The following is a 24805-nucleotide window of genomic DNA, read 5'->3' as shown; positions in this document are numbered from 1 at the left end:
CAACGGAGCCTAAGCGTGTCCACGTACACCTACTTTCCAACAGGAGCCACTGGATAAGGATCAAGGATGGAAAACCTGGATGGTGGCCGATTTTCTATCCTCCCTAGCCAATGCTGTTGAAACTAACTGCTGCTCCCAGCTGAGAGTATGGATCAAGCCAGAGATTTTTAGTGTCTTCTATCCATTCCCGTCTCCCTTATAAAGCCCCAGTGTTTTCTCACTCAAGTCTAAGGGTCAGAAACTTCAGCATAACTGGCACAGCCATCTGTTGCCAGGTCTGCCTTGGATACAATTCTCTTCCTTACGCCCCTCTCCACTGCCTCGTTTGCTTCACATCAGGTGTAAGAAACTCATGGATTTCTTTGTTACCAAGTTGGCAACCATCCATTCAGCTTTTTGTGCTGCTTTTCCCCTTCCTCTTGTCTACTCAGCCAAACCTTATTCTAGGCCTCCTCCCACTCTAGCCCTGAAAGCCCAATGCTCTCTAGCTTCTCCCCCTTCAACCCCTTTCCTCTCTTCAAACTCATCTTAAGATTGACCCCTTGCTGAAGAAAAATGTATTAGGTGGCGGAATCAGGTTGGAGATGGCAAAAAGAATTGAATGTGGAGGCTGGTGGGTGGAAGGCAAGAATAAGGTGGATCCTATCACTGTAGCAGGGGAGGGTGGGAAGAGCAGAAGCATGGCAATGGAATGGTAGTGATTAAGGATCCTGTCCAGAATGTAGAAGAGTCCTTGCCTGAGGAACAGAGGGACATTTTGGAAAATCTGGTGTGGAAGGTAGCATAATCATGACACTTCTAATGGGCACAGAGAAATGTGAGAAAGGAATGGAGTCTTCTTTGGAAATGAGGGGGAAAAGTTTAACCAGGGAGTTGTAGGAATTGGTAGGCTTGTAATCGATATTATTGGAATGAACATCCTCAAATTCAGAGTGAGAGAAAGAATTTAAGGAAAACAAGAAAGAGTCAATGAAGAACCATATAAAAGGTAAGAATTCGACAGGGAGAATTTGAAGTAGTTAATGAAATCTCTAGCTCAGGGCGTGAGCAGGAAGCAACACTGATATACTCATATATTTGAATCAAAGATCCCATTTGTTTTTATATATTAATACCTGTGAGAAACATTTTCTTTTTTCCCTACCAATTTTCTTTCCTTCTCTCCTGAAGTCAGTGCAATACCTCTCCCAAGTGGTAATTCTTGATGATGATTATGAATAGTGTTCACTCTTGTAGACACCATCCCAAATCCCATTTGTCCACAGCAGAGGTGCACACTTGCACATTTTCCCAGTTGGGGACCTCTGTGAAAAACTCTGGCCCAGCTAATAAAAGTGAACTCAGGATCAATCCTAGGATCTTGCTGGCCAATCTAGATCAGTTTCACACATCACCATAGCCACAAGCTGCTCTTTTCCACTTTTAAAAAAAAGTCCCTAATTCACAATTCAGAAACGAACTTTCTTCCCTTAATTCAGCTCTTCTTTTAAATTCATTCATGGGATGTGGGCATCGATAGCTGGGCCAGCGTTTATTGCTGATCATTAACTGCCCTTTAGAAGATGGTGGTGAGTTGCCTTCTTGAACCACTGCAGTCCTTCTGGTGTTGGTACACCCACAGTGCTGTTAAGGAGGGAGTTCCAGGATTTTGACCCAGCGACAAGTCCTGGCAGTGCATGGCTTGGAGGAGAACTTGCAAGTGGTGGTGTTCCCATCTGTCTGCTGCCCTTGTCCTTCTAGATGGTAGTGGTTGTGGGTTTGGAAGGTGCTGCCTAAGGAGGCTTGGTGAGTTTCTGCAGTGCATCTTATGGATGCTACTGTGCATCAGTGGTGGAGGGAGTGAATGTTTGAGGAAGGGGTGCCAACCAAGCGGGCTGCTTTGTCCTGGACAGTGTCAAGCTTCTTAAGTGTTTTGGGAGCTGCACTCATCCAGGCAAGTGGAAAGTATTCCATCACACTCCTGACTCGTGCTTTGTAGATGGTGATCAGGCTTTGGGGAGTCAGGAGGTGAGTTACTTGTTGCAGGATTCCTAGCCTCTGACCTGCTCTTGTAGCCACAGTATTTGTGTGGCTGGTCCAGTTCAGTTTCTGGTCAATGGTAACCCCCGGTTTGTTGATAGTGGGGTATCAGCAATAGTAATGCATTGAATGTCAAGGGCAATGGTTAAATTCTCTTTTATTGGAGATGGTCATTGCCTGGTACTTGTGTGGCATGAATGATATTTGCCACTTGTCAGCCCAAGCCTGGATATTGTCCAGGTCTTGCTGCATTTGGACAAGGACTGCTTCAGTATCTGAGGAATTGTGAATGGTGCTGAACATCGTGCAATCATCAGCGAACATCCCCACTTCTGACCTTATGATGGAAGGAAGGTCATTGATCAAGCGGCTGAAGATGCTTGGGCTTAGGACACTACCCTGAGTGATGTCCTGGAACTGAGATGGTTGACCTCCAAACAACCACAACCATCTTGCTTTGTGCTAGGTATGACAGCAACCAGCAGGGTTTTCCTCCTGATTCCCATTGACCCCAGTTTTGCTAGGGCTCCTTGATGTCACACTAGGTCAAATGCTGTCTTGACATCAAGGGCAGTCACTCTTACCTCACCTCAGGAGTTCAGCTCTTTTGTCCATGTTTGAACCAAGGCTGTAATGAGGTCAGAAGCTGAGTAACCTTGGCAGAACCCAACTAAGCATCAGTGATCAGGTTATTGCCAAGCAAGTGCCGTTTGATAGCACTGTTGATGGTCCCTTCCATCACTTTACTGATGATTGAGAGTAGACTGATGGGGTGGTAATTGGCCGGGTTGGATTTGTCCTGCTTTTTACGTACAGGACATACCTGGGCAATTTTCCAATTGCTGGGTAGATGCCATTGTTGTAGCTGTAATGGAGCAGCTTGGCTAGGGGTGTGGCAAGTCTGGAGCACAAATCTTCTGTACTATTGCCAGAATATTGTCAGGGCCTATAGCCTTTGCAGTATCCAGTGCCTTCAGCTGTTTCTTGATATCATGTGGAGTGAATCGAACTGGCTGAAGACTGACATTTGTGTCACTGGGGACCTCCGGAGGAGGCCAAGATGGATCATCCACTCGGCACTTCTGGCTGAAGATTGTTGCAAATGCTTCAGCCTTATCTTTTGCACTGCTGTGCTGGGCTCCTCCATCATTGAGAATGGGGATATTTGTGGAGCCTCCTCTCCCAGTGAGTTGTTTAATTGTCCACCGCCATTCACGACTGGATGTGACAGGACTGCAAAGCTTAGATCTGATCCATTGGTTGTGGAATTGCTTAGCTCTGTCTACCACTTGCTGCTTATGCTGTTTGGCACACAAATAGTCCTGTGTTATAGCTTCACCAGATTGACACCTCATTTTTAGGTATGCCTGGTGCTGCTCCTTGCACTCTTCTTTGAACCAGGGTTGACCCTTGGCTTGGTGGTAATGGTAGAGTGGTGATATGCCGGGCTGTGAGGTTACAGATTGTGACTGAGTGCAATTCTGTTGCTGCTGATGGTCCACAGTGCCTCATGGATGCCCATCTTGAGTTGCTAGGTCTATTTGAAATCCATCCCATTTAGTACGGACATAGTGCCACACAACATGTTGGAAGGTATCCTCAATGTGAAGATGGTACTCTGTCTCCACAAGGACTGTGCGGTGGTCACTCCTAATGATACTGTCATGGACAGATGCATTTGCAACAGGCAGATTGGTGAGGATGAGGTCGAGTTTGTTTATCCCTCTTGTTGGTTCCCTCACCACTTGCAATGGAACCAGTCTAGTAGCTATGTCCTTTAAGATTCAACCAGGTTAGTCAGTAGTGGTGCTATTGAGCCACTCTTGGTGATGGACATTGAAGTCCTCCACCCAGAGTACATTCTGCACCCTTGCCACCCTCAGTGCTTCCTCCAAGTGGTGTTCAACATGGAGGAGCACTGGCTGAGAGAGGGGGGCTATGTGGTAATCAGCAGGAGGTTTCCTAACCCATGTTTGACCTGATACCATGAGACTTCATGGGGTCCAGAGTCGATGCTGAGGACTCCCAAGGCAACTCCCTTCTGACTGTATACAACTGTGCCGCCACCTCTGCTGGATCTGTCCTGCCGGTGGGGCAGGATAGTGATGGTGGTGTCTGGGACATTATCTATAAGGTATGATTCCCTGGGGATGACTATGTCAGGCTGTTGCTTGACTAGTCTGTGAGACAGCTCTCCCAATTTTGACACCAGCCCCCAGATGTTAGTAAGGAGGACTCTGCTGGGTCGACAGGGCTGAGTTTACCGTTGTCGTTTCGGGTGCCTAGGTCGATGCTGGGTGGTTTGTCTGTGGCTTGCTACACCATTTCAGAGGGTATTTGAGAGTCAACCACTTCACTGTGGGTTTGGAGTCACATGTCGGCCAACCAGGTGAGGACAGCAGATCTCCTTCCCTAAAGGACATTAGTGAACCAGATGGGTTTTTGTGACAATCGACAATTGTTTCATGGTCGTTGTTAGACTTTTAATTCCAGATATTTATTGGGTTCAAATTCCACCATCTGTAGTGGTGGGATTTAAAACCAGGTCCCCAGAACCCAGGTCTCTAGATTACTAGTCCAGCAACAATACCACTATGCCACCGCCTCTAAAATATACGGAAACCTGGTAAGCAGTTATATTTTCACTTTATAAATATTTGCACTATATAAATATTTAAGTGGTTTATGACACTAAAGATCTTACTTTCTTTAAGCTGTCTGCTGGCTCTGACACATTCCAAAACCATTTCTCGATAATGTGATGGGTTCTCCTTCAACATCTCAACAGCTTCCACATTGACCACATTTTCCAACACTGGATTGGACAACATCACCTAGTTGGAGGTGACAGCACAACTCTGAATTAGGCTCTCTGTAATTAAGAGTTTCAAAACCAAACAGACAAATTAAAATAACAACAGGAAAGGACTGAGCAGTGAATTGACTGATTAAATATCATCCTATCATCCCTGGATTTCAGCTATCAACCCAAGCTAAATTGACAGGGTAAAATTCTTCTTCCCCTGCTGGCTGTTTATCCGGTTATGATCTTCCCATTAGACTATTTAAGGGCAGTATTGCAAAATCATACCCCCTTCAACCATCCATAAAAATCCAATTGGCCTCATTGTCCATTAGCAAGAAAGCAAGGAAGTAAATCAGATGGGAGTTCTGCTCCTTGTCACAGCCTTCTGGAAAGGACGTGTATGGATGTTGCTTGAAGACAGAACTCTGCAATTATTCACTCAGTGCCTGGGCACCTATATGAAAAGTTACCACTCTGGCAAGATACCCACAAGATCTACAGCATTTTTGGAACTCTATTCTAGGATAACAGCTTTTGAAATGTGGGTGTGGTGGAGGATTCTCAGAATCAGCTGGATGGGCAGAAAGTCAAACGAATGGGTTAGATCAAGAGTAGGAGGTCAGAAATCAATAGGGTTACTAAGAACAGTTAAAGAGAGAGAGAAAGATAACCAAGTACAGACATTGGAATGAAGACCCAACAGCCTTGGCCTGGCAACATTTGAAGGACAAATTGAGGGTAAAAACCAGAAAAGGAAGAAGAAAAGCAGATGGATGGATAGTTAACATTGAGACGTGAACTGAGGGAGGTTTGAAGAAAGCTGGAGAAGAAGGAAGATGATGCCAACAGCCCACTAAGGCTACGATGACAAGGAATGAATGATTCTAGAATTGATTATTGCTGTCAGGGGAGAAGGGCAGAGAACACCAGAGGAGCGAGGAAAGAAAGCAAGGCTAAAATAAAATAAGATTCATTTAATTATTTATCATATCTCAAAATCAAACTAAGATCACTGCACCAAACAGAAATTCTATGATATAAAAGGGTATGGGAAAAGGACCGAGTGGATAGATCCTTCAGGGACCTGGCACAGGTGTGACGGGTCAATTTTTGGACTGTAAAAACTTATGATTCTGTGAAAATGAGTAGATCAAACATAAATTGCAGACAATTGCGCCCTCTGCTGGAATGACTGGATAATTACATGGAGTGAAGATATCATACAACAAGGAAAATATATATTACAGAGACAGTAAATTTGAAACACCATAAAATGCTGATAAGAAAATTCCACCTCTGGCTGCAGTTTAATAATGAGGTTATTCTATATTGTCTTAATTCATAATGCTTGCAGATGAAGAAAGGCAATAATCAGCTGCCACATTCTGCCTTTAGTCTGGATATAAGAAGCAGCCAGTAAAGCATTGTGTCCTTCAATTATGATTTATACAAACCTTACCACATGTCCATGCATCTAAAACCCAACAAAATAAAAATACTGGTTAAATTATGAACATATAGAATGTTATTAAAGAACTTAAAAAAAGCAGGTTGTGTTTTAATTTAAACATTATTTCCATTCCAATCTCAAATGTGAATTGATCCTTCTCCCTATTTCATGTAAGGGGATTGTTTTATTTTCTTTCCTCCACATATTTTCCAGCACTCTCACTTTCACCCTCATTGAGATTAACTGACTTAATACAGACCTAGGAATTATATCTGGGAACATCTTATAATGCACATACTCACTGAGACATTTGGAAAAGCTCTGTTCCTTGACTTCTAGTGTTAATGGTTTGAGGTAGGCCTGTAGAACGTCATGATATTCAGTAAACTGTTACTGCTGTGTTTTGTAATGTAACATTATGTGCAGTATACATATCAAGAGGAATCAATTACTGTTGACTCACTCACAATCCTGTCCACGCCATCTCCAATTTGTTCCCTCCTCTCTTGAACGCAAAGTCAAGTTGAACAATGCTTCAAAAGGCTACCTTCTGGTAGCATGCAGGAGTACACAAGCCTGGACTATAAAAGCAGATTTTGCAAACTTACACTCCCAGTGCTGTGCTTTGCATGCTGGCAACACGTATTAGGAATCTGGGCAGAGGTGAGTGGAGGTTAAAATTACTGATCGGGCGATTTTGTGAGGCACCTCGGAATCTGAATCCTCAGCATGCATTCTTGCCACAGCCTTTAAGTCTCAACAAGATACTGACTATGTAGAGCATCGCAACAGAGCCCAATTCTTTACTCAGCCAAAGTCTGTTAGTTAGTGAACCATAAGAGGAAGTGTGCTGATTTAACACCTCCCTAATTAATGAAAAACTATTGACATGCACCAGTGCTGCCCAACTATGATTAGCCAGCTCAACACTGAGCAGACTGAATCTGGGACCTTCTGGTTTATATTCAACAGCACAAGAGCTAGGCTAGAGGGGAAAGCACCCCGTACCACCCGACTGTCCCCTTTTCCTCTCACACTCAGAAATATGGGTCACAGGAGTGTCCCTGCTTTATTAGCTTGACTGAAGTGAGTAGATCATTTTCACTCAGCAACAACTTTCATCTGTATCATCAAATATCAAAGTTCCTATGACTGTCCTTACCCCACTTTATTCTTCATTTGGCAATTTTCCACAGGAATGTCTGTATCCCATTCAGGAATTCTATTTATAAATTTTTGCTGCTTTTTGTTTGTGATATTCCCCTATAGTTGTTCATGAGGTTTAAATTTGCTTTCGTAAGTAGTGGAATGATACAACCTTTCAAGAAGTTTTCTGGTTTCTTTTTGGTGAAAGTATGGCTTCTCAGCCGTAGAACATAATTTTAAGTGTCTTGCAGTTTCTAAAATCTTATCCAGTTCAGGGCCTTTTCCTGATCTGGCTTGTGCAATTCGGTTTACAAGATTTTCATGAGTAAATGGCTCAGCGCTAATGTCAAGTTCTAATGCTCAAAGGTATATTTTAAGGGCAGTTCTTGGCCCAACAGCTTTTTAAAGTGATCTTTCCATAGTTGTTTCCTCACTTGTTTATTCTTTCCTTTTAATTTTTGTTTTAGGGTCTTCTTGCATTTAGTTACATGATTGGCTAGTATATGTCTACTGTCCTTAATCCTCATTTGCTCTTTTTAGCTATTGAACTTGCTATAGTAATAATCAGCAGCTTCAACTTGGCCATAGACTTTCTTGAAATATTTTCTCCATGCTCTATTCTAACCTACCTTTGTCATATGACTGTTTCAACTGTTCTCTTTTCTTGAACAAGTGGATTTTTTTTTTATTCATTGGATGTGAGTGTCACTGGCTAGGTCAGCATTTATCGCCCATCCATAATTGCCCTTTTTCAGGGGGGCATCTAAGAGTCAACCACATTGTGTAAGTCACATGTAGGCCAGACGAGGTGAGGATGGCAGATTTCCTTCCCTAAAGGACATTAGTGAACCAGGTTTTTACGACAATGGTTTCATAGCCACCAGATTTTTTTTTATTGAATTCAAATTCCACCATCTGCCATTGTGGGATTTGAATCCAGGTCCCCAGAGCATTACCCTGGGTCTCTGGAATACCAGTACAGTGAAAATACCACTATGTCACCACCTCCCACCACGGATGAGTCTTGATATCAAGTTTCAAGGGATGTGCTTTTTTGGGGATTATTTTTGGTACTGTTTCAGCTACTGATTTTACCAGAATTGAAGCTTCTGATGGTGCTTTGTCTTTCATTGCAAAGATTTGCAAATCTATTTGGGACTTTGATCATACATTTGTTCTTCATGTTAACTATTCTTATTTGATCTGCTCCAGAATAAATTTCTGCCTGGAACTCATCTTCTTGTTCTTGGAATCTTTAAACTAAGGCTCTTTTTGCTGTCATAATTCTACGATCCGAATGAATTGTATAAAGAGTTGTAAGCTTCACCATTCCAGATCCAGTTTTATTTTACTTTTTCCAAACAAGAGTGTAAGCCAGCTGGGCTTTCTAATCTTTGGGGGTTTATATATCGCTGAAAAGGGAGACAAATTATGGAAGCTTTTCGTCTTGTACTCATCAGCTTCGGCAACATCTCTCTTTTCAGCAATATTCAAGATTCATATATCCAAAATGTCCCTCTTTTCTTTTCAGGTTATTATGTATAGACCAGAGGTTGAATTCCATGGTACAATCAAAAATAAATTCTCCATTTCCATTTGTATCATCATGAAATGTGCAGCGAACTATTTCTTTACTCACATTTACTCTTTCTGCATTCGTATCGGTTTCGATAATCAGGCAGTTTATGGGGTGGAATGGATTCCTTTATCCTGCATGATTCTTCATACAATTTGAATACTTCTGGATCTAGGACTTTGTTCATTTGGGCCATAGCAGGTTATTATGGTGACTAATGGGTCCAGAGAATTCTGCAGTGGGTATTCTCCAGTCGATTCCATCTACAGATTGAATGCGTGTGAGCGGAGAAGGAATCCAGTGGCTTCTGCAATTTTTTTATTCAAATCCATTCATCACAAAGATTTCACATCTTCATTCTCATGATAGAGATGATGTTCCTTGATACAGATGATTTGGATTCAGATTGCATTGTCATTTGTAATAATTCCTTTTTTGAAAGATATGCATTTAAAATGTGAATGTTGAATGTGGATTAACTTTATTGTCTACTTATATGTCATGAGAATAATGCTGGTTTTCCAATTTCTGTTAGCCATAGCTATTTTTCCAGTGTTTCTTTGAAGATTTTGGTTAAAGCATCAGATGCTGCAGGTGCACTGATCTGTAAAGCAGCATTGGGCAATAAAGCAGGGACAGGAAACCTGTTGTTGAGATTTGTACAGTCTATGGTAGGTTCTTTTTATTGACTTGTTACACTTGCAGTTGTGTAACAGCCACCCGCACTTATGTGGATTTTCCAATGTACAAATGGTACGTAAGAACATATCAAAATGATGCACAGGAAAAGACACCCTGGTTTATCTAGCCTGCCCCATTCAACTGTGATGCTCATACTTCCACCTGCCAGAGACATGTAATCCCCTGGGAGAGAGAAAAAAGACAATCGAATTTAGGGAATCAGTCTGGAAAATTCCACTCCGATCCCTTTCTTTGATCAAAACTAATCCAGGAGATCACATTGATCCTGAATTATATTACAGGATGCCTACCTCTTGGATGAAGTAATACCCACTCCAGCTCCATCTTGAAGAAATACAGCAGATCAGTGATTTCTGCCCAGGCCAGCCCGTTTTATTGGTCCACTATTCCCTGGGAAAGAGAAACTACCTGACATCCAACCTGGTTCTTTCCTTGCATAACTTGTAAGTATAACCTCCGTTTAGCTGAATTAATTGGTTCACAAACACAAATCTAATCTCTTCATTATTTTGCAAACCTTCATCACCCCTAAGCCTACGCTTTTCAAAAGTACTGGAAACAGATCCAGCTCTTTTTGTCTGGGTGATTCAAATGTTGTGCCCCTTTCTCCTGCACCTTTTCAGAGCTTCAATATCACCAACACACAAGATCAAAGCTGAACACAATACTTCTAATTAAGACCAGACCAAACTTTGTACAAGAGCAAAAGTGTATGCTTTGTTTTACAGTGAATTGTCCTGTGAACACAACTTAAATCCTAGTTTGCTTTAGCTATAGCTTCACAGCATTGATCGTGAACCCCTAGAGAGTAAGGCACTAAAACGCCCAGATCTCTCAGGCTTTAGTTCCATTCCCTGTAGAGCATATGCATAATCAGCATTTGATCTGCCCACGCAAGAGGCATAACACTATTCTTGTCTAAACCTGATTTGTCAAACATGAACCCTTTTTTCCAACACTAGATCTGCTTGCAGTAGTCAAAAAACCTATAGTTTAGGACTTGTGCATATCTTATTATCATCTGCAAATTTTAGGATCATTATCTCAACAGCCACATCTACATAATTAATGAAACTAGTAAATAGCAAAGGCTCTAATACAGATCCTAGTGATTGGTAACCAAGCAGATCCAAATCCACTGACTAGAACTCTCTGCCTACCGGTACTCAGCCAATTCTCAATCCATTGCAGCAGACCGCTACTCATTTCACAAAATTCTATCTTGTGAGGTGCCTTATCAAAATCTTTGTGAAAGTCCAGGTAGACAATGTCTACCACGTTCCCCTCACATCCACCTGGAGCAGGAGATGGCCAGGGTCATGGTCCTCAGGAATTATCACAGTTATTATCTGGATGTGCAGTGGACCAATCAAATGGCAGAGAAACTAAAAATAATAATTCAGGAGGGATAGCTGTCCAACGTGTTGGAAAAATCTGAAGAAAACCTGGAGCCTGCTCAAAGAGGAGAAAATATCGAGGCGGGAACTGAAGAGGTGCCGAGTGCATTGTTAGAGCATGGGCACACCCGAGCAGTCCTGATTCCCTCTCCTTCCCAGTATCCTTTTGCCCTCCCCTACTCCCCATCTTTCTCTCTCTCTCTCCTTTCCCCCAATTCCCCACACCCCTCCCTGCCCCTGCCCCTCTCCCCCACATTAGGTTTGCCAACTCTGGTTGAACATATCCCTGCAGGTTTGATCACCTTCTGCCTCCAACCACCCTGCCTGGTCAAACAACTATGTTTCCATTTCCAATATTTATTACCTAATAGACAAAAGAGCACAAGGAAAATTAAAAAAAAAACCGGGGTAGGATTTTTGGTGGGTGGGCCCGGGAATGGCTGGGAAATGGACCACCGCCCACAACCGTTAATTGCCAGCCAGCGTGAAACGCACGCTGAAAGGCCCACGCTGCCAGGATGGGGGCGGGAGGAGGGTGAGCGCTGAAGTCTATGCAGATGTGGGGGAGCGCAGAGAGGCAGAGAGCCGCTTCCGGGGGCTGCAGAATTTTAAAAGCGAAAATAAAGGCTTTGAGAATCTGAAAGATGTCCCCACATAAGACTCACTCACATGAACGTAAACATAAAAATGTTTTAGCATAATTTTTATTATTTTTAAAAAATGTCAGAAACCTCATCCCGCCCGTGGATGAGGTTTCTTCAAAAATGCAAAGGCCGCCTGGCTGATTCGCCTGCCCACCTGTAACCTTGGATGGGCAACGAAAAATCTCTCTCAACTAATACTTTACTGGCTTTAATAGGCCTCTTAATTGTCGGTGGGCGTGCTGCCGACTCTTGCGTGCGCCTGCTGACCGAAATATCATGCGAGTGCGCAATGGTCACTCGCCCAACGTCATTGCGCACTATTTTACACCTGATCAGGTCAGGCCTGTGCCCACCTGTGGGACGTAAAATTCTGCTCATGTGTTTTCACGGCCCTTTGATTTTTCTCCTGGCTTTCCTCTCAGAAGTATCCTGGAGATTAATTTCTGGAGAATTCAAGACAGTCCTGCTGGGTCGGCAGCCCTGCTTCCTCTCAATAAACTAAGCTATTCAAAAATTCTCACTGGTACAAATAGGTTAAAAAAAATCTCAAAACTGGCAATATTTTCAAATTTACTTTGAGGCATGAAGACTTCACACAACTTTCAAATTTAGCAACAGATTGAAATTTATCTTTAGGATGAGACATTAAACCAACATTTCTGTCCTTAGGTGGTCAGAAAAGAATAGTGGATTTCTCCCCAATGTTTATCCCTCAATCAACATCACCAAAAATAAATGATCTGGTACTTTCTCACATTGCAGATTGTGGGAGCTTGCTGTGTGCAAATTGGCTGCCATATTTGCTACATCGCAACAGTATCTAAGGCCCTTCATTGACTGTAAAGTGCTTTGCAACCACCCAACCCTACCCCCCAAAGTAGGAATTAGTGGGGGGCAGGGTTAGCATTTTCTCTATGCTGCAGAAATTTTGACTGTTGTACAACTTGGTGTTGGATGAGCATCATGGAGATTACAAGAAACGGTAGAGAGGTATAGTTGGGTGTCAATGTAAGAAACATCCTATGTTTAGATGATGTCAAGAGGTAGCATACAAATGAGAAGATCGGTCTTCTGGGGACTCTGGAGTTAATTATGCGTGGGAAAGTAAGCCATTGGCAGGGATGCAGTGGTTGCTTATGGGGTTTTAAGACTAACCATGCAAGAGCAATCCCATTATTATGATCCCCGGCTGAGGTTACCATTAGACAAGCCTGATCCCGGGGTGGAACCCAGCTTGATAGATCCTAACTTTTATTTGTTTGTTTAGATACATGGAGAGGGCTACTGAACAGAGTCACTGGAGTCAGCTAATGAACTCTTAACTTTTATTAAAACAAAAAAAGATTAACTATATTACAATACTCCTTCACCCACAACTATACCTTTACAGATATATACATATTTGTATGGATAACACAAGTTTCAAAAGCTATCTTATACTTTAATGTTCACAATAAATACACAGTCCATGTAAACCAATTGCGACCTGTGATCAGACACTCTGAAACCAAGTGATAGGTGCCACCTCAACCAGACGCTATGGATCTCTTATCAACTCCCCTCAGACTCTTGTCACTGTGAGCTAACCAGAATCACTGAACTCCGCTTCTCACACAAGGGTTTCCAATTTACACTCTCCAAGAATTCACTTTGGGATATTCTCCCAAACTGTCCTTTCTCTCAGATGCCTTCTGCAAGGGTTCATCTCCAGGGTTTTGAGCTCTCCTTCTGACATTCCTCTTCCCTTGGTCACCACATGCATTCAAGCTGCCTTCCACGTACTCTGTCTCTCTGACTCAACCATCAACACTACACCACTGATTCACATGGCAATAGCAAAGAGTTACAGACCTTCAGCCGTCTCTTGGACCTTCTGGCCTCTTACAAGCTGTTCTTGCTTTAAATCTGCTTTCTGCAGCTTTTGTCTCTTTAAATCTGAAGCTTGGAGCCTTTCTCTCTGCCCCCACTCTTCACTTAACAGGATCTTTTCCAGATTCCAATCTTTCCTCTGACTAGAAGGTCTGTTTGGGACTCTCTCTTGTTCCACTCTACTGGGTTTTGGGGTCCTTTCTTTAGCTTGGGACTTGCTATCTGTCCCTTTTGCTCCAGTCTCTCTTTGACAGCTACTTTCAACTAATTTTAGCTTGGGGCTGGTTATCTGTCCCTTCTAGATGTCTTCTGTTTGGCAGCTATCTTCAAACTGAACTCAAAACTGCTGTTTCTCCGTGTGTCTGTGGGAGGACATGCCTCTCTGGACCCCTGTTGCTAGGCAACAGCCCAGTTTCTCTACTCTTGTTTGTTTAACTTAGCTGCCACAGTTGTAAAACTCTCATTAGAAATGCAGGCACCTTTTAAAGTGAAATTAAAACTCAAATTTGACCTTTCTTAACACACATATACAGAAATACAAATCAAACAAACTTTAAAGCTAAAATTCATTCCTAACACCTACAAATACCAATATAACTTACTTAAACTATTTCTGAACACCATGGAAAGATGATGTAGGAGGATCATGTAGTCAACCTTAACAAATGATAGAGGGTGAGGTGACTAAGAGGGATAACAGACAATTGTCGCAGTTACACAGGATGTCCTTTGTAACTTTAGCCATGATTTCTTGGTACTGTAAGCAGAGTGGAAGTCTGACTGCAGGGATACAAATAGGGAATCTGGGAAGATGTGTCTTCCAACTGGATGGTGATGACATGTTGAAAACTCTTAGAAAGAAAGAGGTTAGGTATGGGACTGTAGTTGAAGGATCATGGGTGGTTCTTTTGAGAAGTGGGGTGTTGATGGTACTCTTACTGTCTGCCTTAAATTTTCTACATTTAATCATATATCTATGTCCCTCATTTAGGTTACTCATATACTGGAAAAAGTTTGTGTCTACCTACTCTGTCTCAAAGCTACATAATTTTAAACACCTCTATCGAATCATGTTGTGATTTCCTTAGTTCTGGGAAATTTGGCACCAATTTTTTTTTTAAGTCTTTGTATATCCTTACACCAGGCAGCATCATAATAAATCTGTGCTGTATCTCTCTGGTAATGAATGACTAGGCCAGGCATATGGCAGGGTTATTTGAGCTGGCAATCCACAGAAAAAATAAGTGAAGATGGAAACTGTACCAGGAGAGTTCTTCAGTGGGGGAACAGAGTGATTCGGTGCAAATGAGAGCATCAGAGGCCAAGGCAAAAGAGTTGTTTAGCAGGCCAACACTGGTAGAGGTGTCAGAACATGTGGAGGGTCAAAGAAAAGGGAGTTGGGAAAAAGGACATGCATCAATGATGAATTAATGACAGAATAGGAGAAAGAATTTTTAAAAAATTTTTACGATGGCAGATGTGGACGTTAAGAGAGGCAGGAAGTAGTCTGAGACAGCCTTGTTGGTGAACAAGACCTTGGAATAGAAAGACCACAAGAAATGGCTAGGTTGAAGGGGTGATCTGGATGTGGGTCGTAGTCATCTTAAGAATGCTCTAGCAAAACTAGGAAGAAGCAACATCAAATAAAATGGAAAAGTAACTGGGCTTGGGCTTTTCAAAACCACCCCCCCTTAAAAGTTGAGTCCAGATGTTTAGAAAGGGTGAAATATATTTTGTGAAAAGTGGATTTCATACATTTGTGAAATTGATGATTTGTAGATTATTAGTCAAATGGTGTGACATACTAGGTACATATTGAGTTTTTTTTTTAATGCATTAGTTGTACTAACAACATGTAAAGATTATCCTTCAATTGGAGTGTGTCAGGGAGGTGGAGCGTTGATTTAAACAGAAAAAATGAAAACTATCTTTCACTAGCCATCCTGTCTTATTTTCTCACAGCCACTTATCCTCCAGGCTGTTCTCAATTCCCTGCTGGCCATTTGCTGCTCAGAGTGGCCTTTATATTGGTGCTGCTGTAGTTTGGATTATATAAAACTGGCATCTATGGGTGGCGCCCAGCAAATATGCTGTTACATATGGCTCTCTTATCATAGTGGTAGAATCAAGGATCCACGCACAACTAGCTCAGTATAACAGCCCCTCATATGCTTTCTTCATGTGACATGGTTGTCTCTGATGGCTCTGTTGAATAAATGATCAAATGCAACACCCACTGAACATGCAAAAAGCTTCTATGAATGGGGTTTAAGCTTGCTTCCTCTGACTGAAAGCGTAGATAGTGGTAAAGATAACCAGGACAAACTGGCTACACTTTTGTATGCTATGTTAGGGTCCGGTCAAGGATGGCCTGAGGTATCAATCCACTCACACAGCCATACAAAGTGCTCTTTCCTCGTTACTGATCTGCGTGAACCTTGCCCCAGTCCATGGAGACTTTTCACCAAATTGGCAGTCATGAAAGCAATAGCAGTGCTTGCAGAAACTTTAGGCTGAATCATAACTCCTAAAAATGGGTGGATTGGAATCTGATTGGAGATTAAAACTCAAAATATCTGAAACAGGAACCCAGCCTGCCCAGAAGCTGGCTGTAGGCAGGAAGCATGCAGAAAAGAATTAAAGATAGCCTGCGGTTTTGTGCGTCCAGGATTCCCCACCTTAAAACAGCCCTTATGTGGAGCAGGCCTTTGAAGCTAAACTCCGGGCCAATGTATCACTGGCCCTTACTAAAGGGTCAATAAAAACCAGCATAAGAACAAATTCTGTACTTCAAGCCTCTGCCCTCAGGGTCAAAAAGTGCAGGTTCCAGATGCTACTGAATGCTCAGAGTTTAGCTCATTTAAAGTTGGCAGCTTTGGACACTGGCATGCTATTAATGTAAAGGTATCCAGCCATCAGCTCCTATCAGAGGGATGATCTTTAATGCTGTGTGTAACTGATTGTTCATTAGCTGAGTTTGGCTGGAGAGGAAAGATATAATTGCTTAGATTTGGGGCCGAGAATTAGTTCCGCTGCTGGAGTGTCGGCTCTCTGGCTCCATCCCGCCTCCGAGCCATTTTTGTGGAGGAGGGATTGGGAGCCAGCAGGGTTACCCACCCATACTGGAACTTTCCAGTTGACCTCCAGGTTCCCGCAGGCAGCACGGGCCAGGTTAGGTGCCTGGAGGTGGGCATCTCAGTGGCAGGTCAGGGTACCAGCATTCCAGGCAGGCTTAGAAGCTCTCCCTGCCTGTCTGGGTGTGACAACAGCCACAGGCATCCCTGTGGGCAGGTCTCCCCCTCACCCCATAGTGGTGGCCTTGCTGCGGTATCAATATTTTAATTAACTATTTAAAAATGTTGGAGAAATGGTGCCATGTTGAAGCACCCTCTCTCTTACTTACCTCCCATTACAGCCTGCAGTTCCTCTCAGGCTAGAAGACCTCTGATTGGTCCTCCAGCTTTGAGAGCCAGCCCACCATCCTTAATTGTTTTGAGAATCTATCTCAATGCCAATTGAGGGTTGTCGATGTGAAAATCCCATTGAATGACTGTTTTGCCCTGCCCCGAGAGAGGGTCTGAGACCTGGAAACAGTCCCAATCCCTGATTCCTATCTCCCCGTCCCACTTTTGTATAAGTGCCCTCCTACCTGAATGGTAAGTAGAATGGTTGTCAAGGAAAAGCCTTCTTCCCATTTCCTTGGATTATCAAGAAAGTCTATACATGGCTTGCCTGTGATTGTGTCCACTGTGAGCAAAGGACAAGCAGGAAAAATTGAATTGTCAAGTAACTGATGAAATTTTTACAAGAACAAGAACAGGCTATAGGCAATCAAACCCATCTCTTCTACATACCCATACAATTTACTTATTCGTGGACTCTACCATATCCATTTAATCTCCAAGTATGTTCTGTATAAATACTTCCTGATCAATAATGGAGGCAAAAAACTCCTGACAGTCAACTACTGTTGCATCACCACTAAAGCTTACTGTTCTCCGTGAGTAATGCTCTATCCTCCTCACAATAACATAGGATCCATTGTGTCCCAGCTAGTATTTGATCACCCCTGCCTTCATCTATCTACCTCTGCAACTTCCAATCCAATTCCCAATACAGATCATCTATCCAGTCATTTTCAGAAAGAGTTGCTGAGATTATGTTGTTCCCAGGTAAGCCCATTCTTTAAGAGAACCTATGCAGTTACTCACCATTGGGATGAAATGGAATTGTATTGAAAGTGACAGTTGGAGGGATTGCGTTGTAATCTTCTGTATACTTCAGGGAAAGTTGAAGGGAAGCACCTTAATGAAGTAAAAAAAAATGTTTTAGTCAATAAAGAAATTCTGGCACAGAGGAGGAAAGCAGAGGTTTGAAGGACGGGATTGTGGGGCTCTCTCTCTCTCTCTATGGGCGGATACTACCTGAACATTTCTTGAGTGCCAATCTTTCCCGTTCACGTGGGCCCACAGGGTTAATGTAAGGGAACTCAGATGCCAACTTTACCGTCATATTCTTGGGGGAACACTGCCACCTGCCAAAAGCACATCACCCTGTCCAACTTCCTACAGATAGCATTATGAGACAAACTTTTGGAAAAGCTGAGTTATTTAAAAATCCCAGAAGGAAACTTTAAACATCTGTCATAACCTATATTTTTAAGTGGTACGTTTGAAATGCAACTCTAAATTCAGGAATCAGACCACCAGTTCTTGAGAGGTTTTATATTTAAACTAAATGACACATTTTATTAATTTACTTAAGTTAAATATATACACATGGCTACAAATTACTACTATAGTAACTTTTAACAAATTTCTAAACTAATCTCCATTAAGGCAAGAGCAACCTATAGGTTTTTAATCAAACACCAGGCAAAGTGTTTTCACTTTACGATTTCAAAATGAGGTTCCTTTCACTTTGATTCCTGTGGAGTCAGTTGGAGGCTGACAGCTGCTTTGAACCTACATCATCTCTGCTCTGCACACACGAAAGCTGCTGAAGTTATACATAGCACAGCTCATTGAATGTAAATTCTCATTGTATCACCAGCCTCTTTGAACCCACCTCTTCTAACAATAAAACTCCTTTCATAGTACCAGTTTTATTAGCAATATAAACATATTACTTGGTCTCTGCTTACTCGGTACCAGATTTCACGTGCCTTCTTGAATGCTCTATTCAACTATTCAAAAAATGCAAATACACTCTACCTCTCTTATATCTCAAAACTGGTACACATCAAAGCATCCAGACTAGCTGGCTTTAATCCAATTAAGACAGGCCCACAGACTAAGGGCAGAATTTTACTGTCGGCGAGCAGAGGGCGGGGCCTGCTTGCCAACACGTAAAATGACGCGTGATGACGTCAGGCGGAACATCCGACATCATCCCGCCCCATTTAAATTTTCAGTAAGGCGGGGGCGGAGAAAAATCAGCTGCGGGCCCGCCGACCTGTCAATGACCAGTTGAGGCCATTGACAGGATCATTTAAACAGTTAGAGGACCTGCCCGTCCAACCTTAAGGTTGGCTAGCAGTCCAGGAGCCCCGGCGGCAAATAGAGAAAACATGAAACCTCATCCAGTGGAGGGATGAGGTTTCATGCAGGATTCTATAAATTTTAATAAAGTTATTATGTAAGTTACGAACATGTCACATGAGGGACATTTTAGGGAATTTTTTTTTCTATTTTTAATAGTTTTAAAAGTGAAAGTGATCTCCCTGAGGCTGTACTTAGCCTCAGAGAGATGTGTGCTCTTTCGTCTGCATGCACGAAAAAGCGCATCTCGCTTTTGGGGAATCCCCCCGCCCGCACAGGAAGCGCATAACGCTTCCCGCTGGACGTCACACTGGGCAGACCTTAATTGCCCCGCCCATGTAAAATGGCGGCGCAGCCCGCTTCTCCGGCGGGGATCGGCTCCCCGCCCACCGGAGACTGGGTCGGGCCCACCCGCCCGACAGGCAGAAAATTCTGCCCTAAACTTCTTTTTTGAAAGAAAAATATTTTCCAATAATATTATATACATTCATAGCTTCATGACAATAGTGATGCAAGGACACCCTATCAGCATTCCCGTGGTAGGCTATTTAGCTATGGAGGAATCACAGCTGAATCCAGTACTGTTCTCACCCAGCATGCACACTTTCCGGCAGGGGTCACTGGTCAGCAATCAGGAGCTGGAACAATAAAACTACTCCAGCTGAGATCAGCTAACAGCACAAATGGGGATTTTCCAAACGAGTCAGTCCCTTTGTCAGCTGAATAATTGGAAATGTTTAAAATCATTTAAACTTACATAGGGGGAATTAATAGATTTTTGAATACATTTTTTATTCAGTGCATGTAAAAAACAAAGTTTCTTTTCATTTCACATGCATAGAGTAAACATTTTAACAAGCTTTCAACAAGGATTACAAAATACAGAATGGAAATCATTATTGCAACCATTAGATTTGGTTCTGACAATTACTTGAAGAATTTAATTTTTGGTAAAGTTATTCCTGTCAATATTAGTTCAGAACACCTGCAGAGAGCACAACATGGTTTTAATTCTTTTAACTTCTCGTTATATCTGAGAGTGGTTAACTATTCAATCCAAAACAAATCAGGTTCAAAATCTTTCAGTAATTTAATTTTTGTGGTAAGGTATGAGCCATCTTGGGCAAATTGCATCTTCTTTGCTCCTAGTTTGTTAGTGTCACTTGGGTCATGCACTGATCAAAACTGAGAAAGTAAACCTGCTCTCAGTCCTCCATGCATACAATTCTGATGTTGCCCATCGGAGGTATATATGAGAGAGAGAGAGAGCGAGAACTCCTTCTTAGATTTTACCCTCCCTTGATGCACTAAAGCACCAGGCCTTGAGCGGAGATTAAGATGCAATAAGTCACAGGTATAATTCCATATCCCACCCCTTGGAAATGGAGTGTGTAATATTTTTGCCCCCATGGCATCCCAACCTTTTTTTTTTACATTTCTTTTTCTTCTGAAGGTACTGACACATGCAGGCAATGGTACCAATAGGCAATGACTACCCTTTGATAATTTGTGTGTATCTGGGCTGTGAGTGTTAACAGACTATTTGACTTTGGCATGGTTTTAAGCCACAATGATCCTTTCCTCCTCATCTGACATTCACGTGTATTTGCCAGTAGTGGTCAGTGGATAGTGTTCAGGAACAGAAACCTGGGGATGTTTTTCCTCAGCTTGGACGCAGTAAGGACCTCTTAATGTCACCTGAATTATGATTACCTGAGACCTTCTTGTTTGTAGAGATTATCTCCACATTGGGCAGGATTTTCAATGAGCAAGCCTTCAGGGGATCCACATTTTGTAAGTTAAATATTGAAACTTTATACTGAATTTTGACAACTAAATTCAACACAAAAATAATTCAATGAACAAATGATAGGCTTGTGAGGTGATCCAGCTGTTCCCAACAGTTGGAGCAATTTAAACTACAAAGATCCCAGGTTCAATCTGCGCTGGGTTAGCTGATCTCAGTTGTAAGCCAAGCTACAATTGATTTCACTGGTCTGAGAGTAAAGAGCATAAAATCAGCATGGATTGCGCTCTTGATCAGTATTGAGAAACATCTGCTTAGGGGGAGATATAGGGGAGAACAAAAGAGAAAAATTGTATGGGTGGGGGAGGGAAGCATAGGACAAGAAAGGTGGAGCCACAGGGGAAGAAAGGGAGAGAGTGTAAGGGAAGAGAGAGAGAGAGAGAATGTAAGGGAAGAGAGAGAGAGAATAAGGGAAAAGAGAGAGAGAGGGATTGAGAATGAGTAAAGGAAGAGAGAGAGTAAGAGAAGACAGAGAGAGAGTGTAAAGGAAGACAGAGAGAGAGAGAAAGTAGGGGAAGACAGAGAGAGAGAGTAAGGGAAGAGAGAGAGAGAGAGAGAGTAAGGGAAGACAGAGAGAGAGAGTAAGGGAAGACAGAGAGAGAGTAGGGGAAGAGAGAGAGAGAGAGAGTAAGGGAAGAGAGAGAGAGAGAGAGAGAGAGTAAGGGAAGAGAGAGAGAGAGAGTAAGGGAAGACAGAGAGAGAGAGAGAGAGAGAGAGAGTAAGGGAAGACAGAGAGAGAGAGAGAGAGAGAGAGAGTAAGGGAAGACAGAGAGAGAGACAGAGTAAGGGAAGACAGAGAGAGAGAGAGAGAGTAAGGGAAGACAGAGAGAGAGAGTAAGGGAAGACAGAGAGAGAGAGAGAGAGTAAGGGAAGAGAGAGGGAGAGAGAGAATAAGGGAAGAGAGAGAGAGAGAGTAAGGGAAGACAGAGAGAGAGAGAGAGAGAGTAAGGGAAGACAGAGAGAGAGAGAGTAAGGGAAGACAGAGAGAGAGAGAGTAAGGAAAGACAAAGAGAGAGAGAGAGTAAGGGAAAACAGAGAGAGAGAGAGAGAGTAAGGGAAGACAGAGAGAGAGAGTAAGGGAAGACAGAGAGAGAGAGCGTAAGGGAAGATAGAGAGAGAGAGAGAGAGAGTAAGGGAAGACAGAGAGAGAGAGTAAGGGAAGAGAGAGAGAGAGAGAGAGAGAGTAAGGGAAGAGAGAGAGAGAGTAAGGGAAGAGAGAGAGAGAGTAAGGGAAGACCGAGAGAGAGAGAGAGTAAGGGAAGACCGAGAGAGAGAGAGAGAGTAAGGGAAGACAGAGAGAGAGAGAGAGAGAGTAAGGGAAGACAGAGAGAGAGAGTAAGGGAAGAGAGAGAGAGAGAGAGTAAGGGAAGAGAGAGAGAGAGAGAGAGAGTAAGGGAAGAGAGAGAGAGAGTAAGGGAAGACAGAGAGAGAGAGAGTAAGGGAAGACAGAGAGAGAGAGAGAGTAAGGGAAGACAGAGAGAGAGAGTAAGGGAAGAGAGAGAGAGAGTGTGAGGGAAGAGAGAGAGAGAGTGAGGGAAGACAGAGAGAGAGAGAGTAAGGGAAGACAGAGAGAGAGAGAGTAAGGGAAGACAGAGAGAGAGAGAGTAAGGAAAGACAAAGAGAGAGAGAGAGAGTAAGGGAAAACAGAGAGAGAGAGAGAGAGAGTAAGGGAAGACAGAGAGAGAGAGTAAGGGAAGACAGAGAGAGAGAGCGTAAAGGAAGATAGAGAGAGAGAGAGAGGGAAGACAGAGAGAGAGAGTAAGGGAAGAGAGAGAGAGAGAGAGTAAGGGAAGAGAGAGAGAGAGAGAGAGAGTAAGGGAAGAGAGAGAGAGTAAGGGAAGACAGAGAGAGAGTAAGGGAAGACAGAGAGAGAGAGAGAGTAAGGGAAGACAGAGAGAGAGAGAGAGTAAGGGAAGACAGAGAGAGAGAGTAAGGGAAGACAGAGAGAGAGAGTAAGGGAAGACAGAGAGAGAGAGTAAGGGAAGACAGAGAGAGAGAGTAAGGGAAGACAGAGAGAGAGAGTAAGGGAAGACAGAGAGAGAGAGTAAGGGAAAACAGAGAGAGAGAGAGAGAGAGTAAGGGAAGACAGAGAGAGAGTAAGGGAAGACAGAGAGACAGTAAGGGAAGACAGAGAGAGAGAGAGAGTAAGGGAAGACACAGAGAGAGAGAGAGAGTAAGGGAAGACAGAGAGAGAGAGAAAGAGTAAGGGAAGACAGAGAGAGAGAGTAAGGGAAGACAGAGAGAGGGAGTAAGGGAAGACAGAGAGAGAGAGAGTAAGGGAAGACAGAGAGAGAGAGTAAGGGAAGACAGAGAGAGAGAGTAAGGGAAGACAGAGAGAGAGAGTAAGGGAAGAGAGAGAGAGAGAGAGTAAGGGAAGAGAGAGAGAGAGAGAGAGTAAGGGAAGAGAGAGAGAGAGAGAGAGAGAAAGGGAAGAGAGAGAGAGTAAGGGAAGAGAGAGAGAGAGAGTAAGGAAAGACAGAGAGACAGAGAGAGTAATGAAAGAGAGAGAGAGAGAGAGTAAGGGAAGACAGAGAGAGAGGAAGGGAAGAGAGAGAGAGAGAGAGTAAGGGAAGACAGAGAGAGAGAGTAAGGGAAGACAGAGAGAGAGAGTAAGGGAAGACAGAGAGAGAGAGTAAGGGAAGACAGAGAGAGAGAGAGAGAGTAAGGGAAGACAGAGAGAGAGAGTAAGGGAAGACAGAGAGAGAGAGAGTAAGGAAAGACGGGAAGAGAGAGAGTAATGGAAGAGAGAGAGACTAAGGGAAGAGAGAGAGAGTAAGAGAAGACAGAGAGAGAGAGAGTAAGGGAAGACAGAGAGAGAGAGAGTGAGGGAAGACAGAGAGAGAGAGAGTAAGGAAAGACAGAGAGAGAGTAAGGAAAGACAGAGAGAGAGTAAGGGAAGACAGAGAGAGAGAGTAAGGGAAGACAGAGAGAGAGAGTAAGGGAAGACAGAGAGAGAGTAAGGGAAGACAGAGAGAGAGAGTAAGGGAAAACAGAGAGAGAGAGAGTAAGGGAAGACAGAGAGAGAGAGAGTAAGGGAAGACAGAGAGAGAGAGAGTAAGGGAAGACAGAGAGAGAGGGATTAAGGGAAGACAGAGAGAGAGGGATTAAGGGAAGACAGAGAGAGAGAGAGTAAGGGAAGACAGAGAGAGAGAGTAAGGGAAGACAGAGAGAGAGAGTAAGGGAAGACAGAGAGAGAGAGTAAGGGAAGAGAGAGAGAGAGAGAGTAAGGGAAGAGAGAGAGAGAGAGTAAGGGAAGAGAGAGAGAGAGAGAGTAAGGGAAGACAGAGAGAGAGAGAGTAAGGGGAGAGAGAGAGAGAGAGAGAGAGGGAAGACAGAGAGAAAGAGAGTAAGGAAAGACAGAGAGAGAGTAAGGAAAGACAGAGAGAGAGTAAGGGAAGACAGAGAGAGAGAGTAAGAGAAGACAGAGAGAGAGAGTAAGGGAAGAGAGAGTGAGAGAGAGTAAGGGAAGAGAGAGAGTGAGAGAGAGTAAGGGAAGAGAGAGAGAGAGAGTAAGGGAAGACAGAGAGAGAGAGTAAGGGAAGACAGAGAGAGAGAGTAAGAGAAGAGAGTGAGAGAGAGTAAGGGAAGAGAGAGAGTGAGAGAGAGTAAGGGAAGACAGAGAGAGAGAGAGTAAGGGAAGACAGAGAGAGAGAGAGTAAGGGAAGACAGAGAGAGAGAGAGTAAGGGAAGACAGAGAGAGAGAGAGTAAGGGAAGACAGAGAGAGAGAGTAAGGGAAGACAGAGAGAGAGAGTAAGGGAAGACAGAGAGAGAGAGAGTAAGGGAAGACAGAGAGAGAGAGAGTAAGGAAAGACAGAGAGAGAGTAAGGAAAGACAGAGAGAGAGTAAGG

At 43.2% G+C, this 24805-nt stretch overlaps 1 protein-coding gene across 2 annotated transcripts in view; it reads right to left on the bottom strand.

The window, feature by feature from the left end:
• Nucleotides 1-24805, bottom strand: part of LOC121289262 (ubiquitin-conjugating enzyme E2 U-like) — a 704797-nt gene that overhangs the window by 35175 nt on the left and 644817 nt on the right. For both annotated transcript variants that reach the window (XM_041208515.1, XM_041208516.1), the window contains exons 4-6: nt 17821-17913; nt 17259-17356; nt 4724-4853 (exon numbers count right to left, since the gene is read on the bottom strand). In XM_041208515.1, the coding sequence (XP_041064449.1) occupies nt 4724-4853; nt 17259-17356; nt 17821-17913 (321 nt within the window). The remainder of the gene's footprint in view (nt 1-4723; nt 4854-17258; nt 17357-17820; nt 17914-24805) is intronic.

This window comes from Carcharodon carcharias, chromosome 16 (genome assembly GCF_017639515.1).
Source record: "Carcharodon carcharias isolate sCarCar2 chromosome 16, sCarCar2.pri, whole genome shotgun sequence".
Taxonomy (NCBI): domain Eukaryota; kingdom Metazoa; phylum Chordata; class Chondrichthyes; order Lamniformes; family Lamnidae; genus Carcharodon; species Carcharodon carcharias.
The sequence above is the reverse complement of the archived record's forward strand: the minus strand, read 5'-3'. Positions and strand labels throughout refer to the sequence as shown.